The 2,939-nt window shown below is 42.7% G+C and overlaps 1 protein-coding gene across 1 annotated transcript in view; it reads left to right on the forward strand.

Moving 5' to 3' along the window:
• Positions 1-1,915, forward strand: part of LOC100745245 (protein escargot-like) — a 3,206-nt gene extending 1,291 nt beyond the window's left edge. Inside the window, exon 3 of the mRNA XM_033318942.1 lies at positions 1-1,915. This exon is cut by the window's left edge and continues 5 nt beyond it. Coding sequence (XP_033174833.1) covers positions 1-1,006 — 1,006 coding nt within the window. The 3' untranslated portion in view covers positions 1,007-1,915.
• Positions 1,916-2,939: the final 1,024 nt, after the last annotated feature.

The raw sequence follows: 2,939 nt of genomic DNA on the forward strand, positions 1-2,939 counted from the left end.
GGCGAGCAAGGCGCCGTTGGAACCCTTAAACTTGAATACGCCGGTCGAGCCATTGGCGCATTACGCGACTCCAGCCTGGGTTCGAGCAGCTCCGCTCTATCCGCCACATTATTTGCCCTATCCGACGGCTTATCATTACCACCACGCGGGAACAGAGTTGTATCCGTCCTATCCGATACCAGCGTACCCTCACTCGTCACCAGAGCATCATCCATCGATTTCTCCGCCACCGCACGGTGCACTAACCTGTCCAACAATTCAAAGACCAATCGCAAGGAGTTACGCTCATTGGGCCAGTCCTGACCATTGTGGCTTGTCACCGACCAGTTCCTTAAGCTCTGGATCGCTCAGGTCGCCTCCACCAGTTACACCCGAGGATTTATCTTCGCCTGGAAGCGACAGCGGAAGATCGTCCGCTGGAAGTACATCGACAAGCTCAACGATCGCGAACCCGAAAATCGAAAAAACCGGAGTGTCCAGTGGCTCGACGACGTCCTTGTCCTCGACTTCGTCCTCATCTTCATCTTCCTCATCGACAACGTCGCCCAGGTATCAATGTCCCGATTGTGGCAAATCTTATTCGACGTACTCCGGCCTGTCAAAGCATCAACAATTTCACTGTGCGGCGGCCGAGGGACAGGCGAAAAAATCGTTCTCGTGCAAATACTGCGACAAAGTCTACGTCAGCCTGGGCGCGTTGAAAATGCACATCAGGACGCACACGTTACCCTGCAAGTGCCATCTCTGCGGGAAGGCGTTCTCCAGGCCGTGGCTGCTTCAAGGACATATCAGAACGCACACAGGAGAGAAGCCCTTCAGCTGTCAGCACTGCAAGCGAGCTTTTGCCGATAGAAGCAATCTCAGGGCGCATCTACAGACGCACAGTGACGTGAAGAAGTACTCGTGTACATCGTGCAGCAAAACCTTCAGCAGAATGTCACTGTTGACGAAACACCAGGAGGGTGGCTGTCCCGGTGTCGCTGTTCCCATGGGTTACGGTTGCTAAAAACGCGGCGAGAAAATCTTTTGGAAGAAAAAAATACAATGTGATCGTCCCGAGATAAGGAATCTTTGGATTCCTTCGACACGTTCCTTTACTAAATATGTAGTACTTTGTTAAACGGTTCAATTGAAGAAGTGCCTTACGCGTTGATCGGAGTACAAACGAGTTAATATGATTAAGTAGAAGGATCAGAGAAATTATCGGAGGCTTTGGTTTCTCGGTGAATCGTATCAGCTTGACTGAGATTAAGAGACAGATATATCGAGTACCTGGATTTCGATTAAAATTCATGCCCGTGGACAGCGCCGTGAATTTTAAACGAGATCATCGATACGACACATCGCGCCGAGAAACTGGACCCAGACTTTATAGAACGACGACGTGTTCTCTGGGAGGGTCATGGAGAGAAAAATCGGATCGATTGCCGCTTTCAAACTTCTCTGTTTTAAGAAAGATGGTAGTGTGTTTATTATTTCCTTCATATCCCGCCCCTTCGTCGTCTCATTGTAAATAGTTTCGATGTGTGTGTGTAACAATCGGCGAGAAAGAACGCGTTTACGAAATTGTACTTAGAGAATCCTAAAAAGAGAGAGAGAGAGGGAGAGAGAGAGAGAGAGAGAGTGCGTGTGTGTGCCCTTCGAAGAAATTTTGCCGAAGATAAGCAGGAAACGGTTGCTGAAGAGTCGATGCAGCCGCTTGATGCGGTCCCGTGAAGCTATCGTGCCATCTTCGTTTTTGTCTATTTCCTATTTTTTTTTTTTTTTTTTTTTGTTCCTTCATAATTTCCGTCTTCGATCGATTCGAGCGGACGTACACGAGATATACGTGATTTTTCGAAATCGAAGAAAACGCTTGTTCGTTGATGGAATCGCCGATCGTTTGCTTTTTCTTTTTTTGTTTAATGTCGTTCGATACGAAAAAAAGACGAAAATATAGTAGGGAAGAAACGCGTGGATCGTTCGAATAATCGTGTGTACTGTGTGCACCAAAGTGCCATTTTCAAGATCGTGTGCCACGTGCGTCGATTGTAAATAATTGAACGATCCGCTGTCAAGGCACGCATGAAACGAAGTATTATAATTCGCCATAATACAGAACGGAATGAGATGAAAGAAAGATATTTAATTGGCTGGTACCCGAATGCGTTCTGATTCTTGTTGTCATTTCGATAACACTCGGAATTGGATAAAACGAGAACGAACGTGCGATGGAAGTGAATGCGGTAGAGAGAGAGAGAGAGAGAGCTTACATTTTATACTTCATTTTGCCTTTCGTTTTTTGTATTTTTTTCTTTGCGTTTTCTTTCTTTGTAAATCACTGTTAGTTACTCGAAGAAACTAGTCACTGCCTAATATATATTATATATATATATATACATATATATAAATATAATTGAACAAGGAAAAGAAACTAGAGGCTCGCTGCGAGGAGAATTACTCCGACTGGTCTTTTGGTATTCTTCGTAGAGAAGCCACACGAAAAAGATTATATAACCAAGCGGTAAATTCATTTCTTATTTTTTTTTTCTAGGTGACAAATATATTAGTATAAAAACAAGAGGAAGTGGAAAAATTGCGAACTCAAAGCGAGTAACACTCTTTCTAGTTTTTGCAAAAAAAAAAAAAAAAAAATAAACTACTATTTGAGATGCAGATATCATCTATATATAGAGATATTTTATACAAAATAAATTACTTGGATTTTAAAACCTCATAAAAATCTTCAACTTTTTTTTCAAACCTAATACTCACGACAACCATTCCATTCGATATTAAAATATTCAGTAAATTACTTTTCAAATTTCAAAACGTGTAGTATACAATGCCTTTATGTTATCGCGTATATCTCGGAGAATATTATTCGTTTCATTATTACAAATACTCAGGCACAATTAATGAACGCGATAATCAAATGAAAACTTGTTTCACTCCCAAAA

The sequence above is a fragment of the Bombus impatiens genome, unplaced genomic scaffold, assembly GCF_000188095.3.
Source record: "Bombus impatiens unplaced genomic scaffold, BIMP_2.2 scf_0131, whole genome shotgun sequence".
Lineage (NCBI taxonomy): Eukaryota > Metazoa > Arthropoda > Insecta > Hymenoptera > Apidae > Bombus > Bombus impatiens.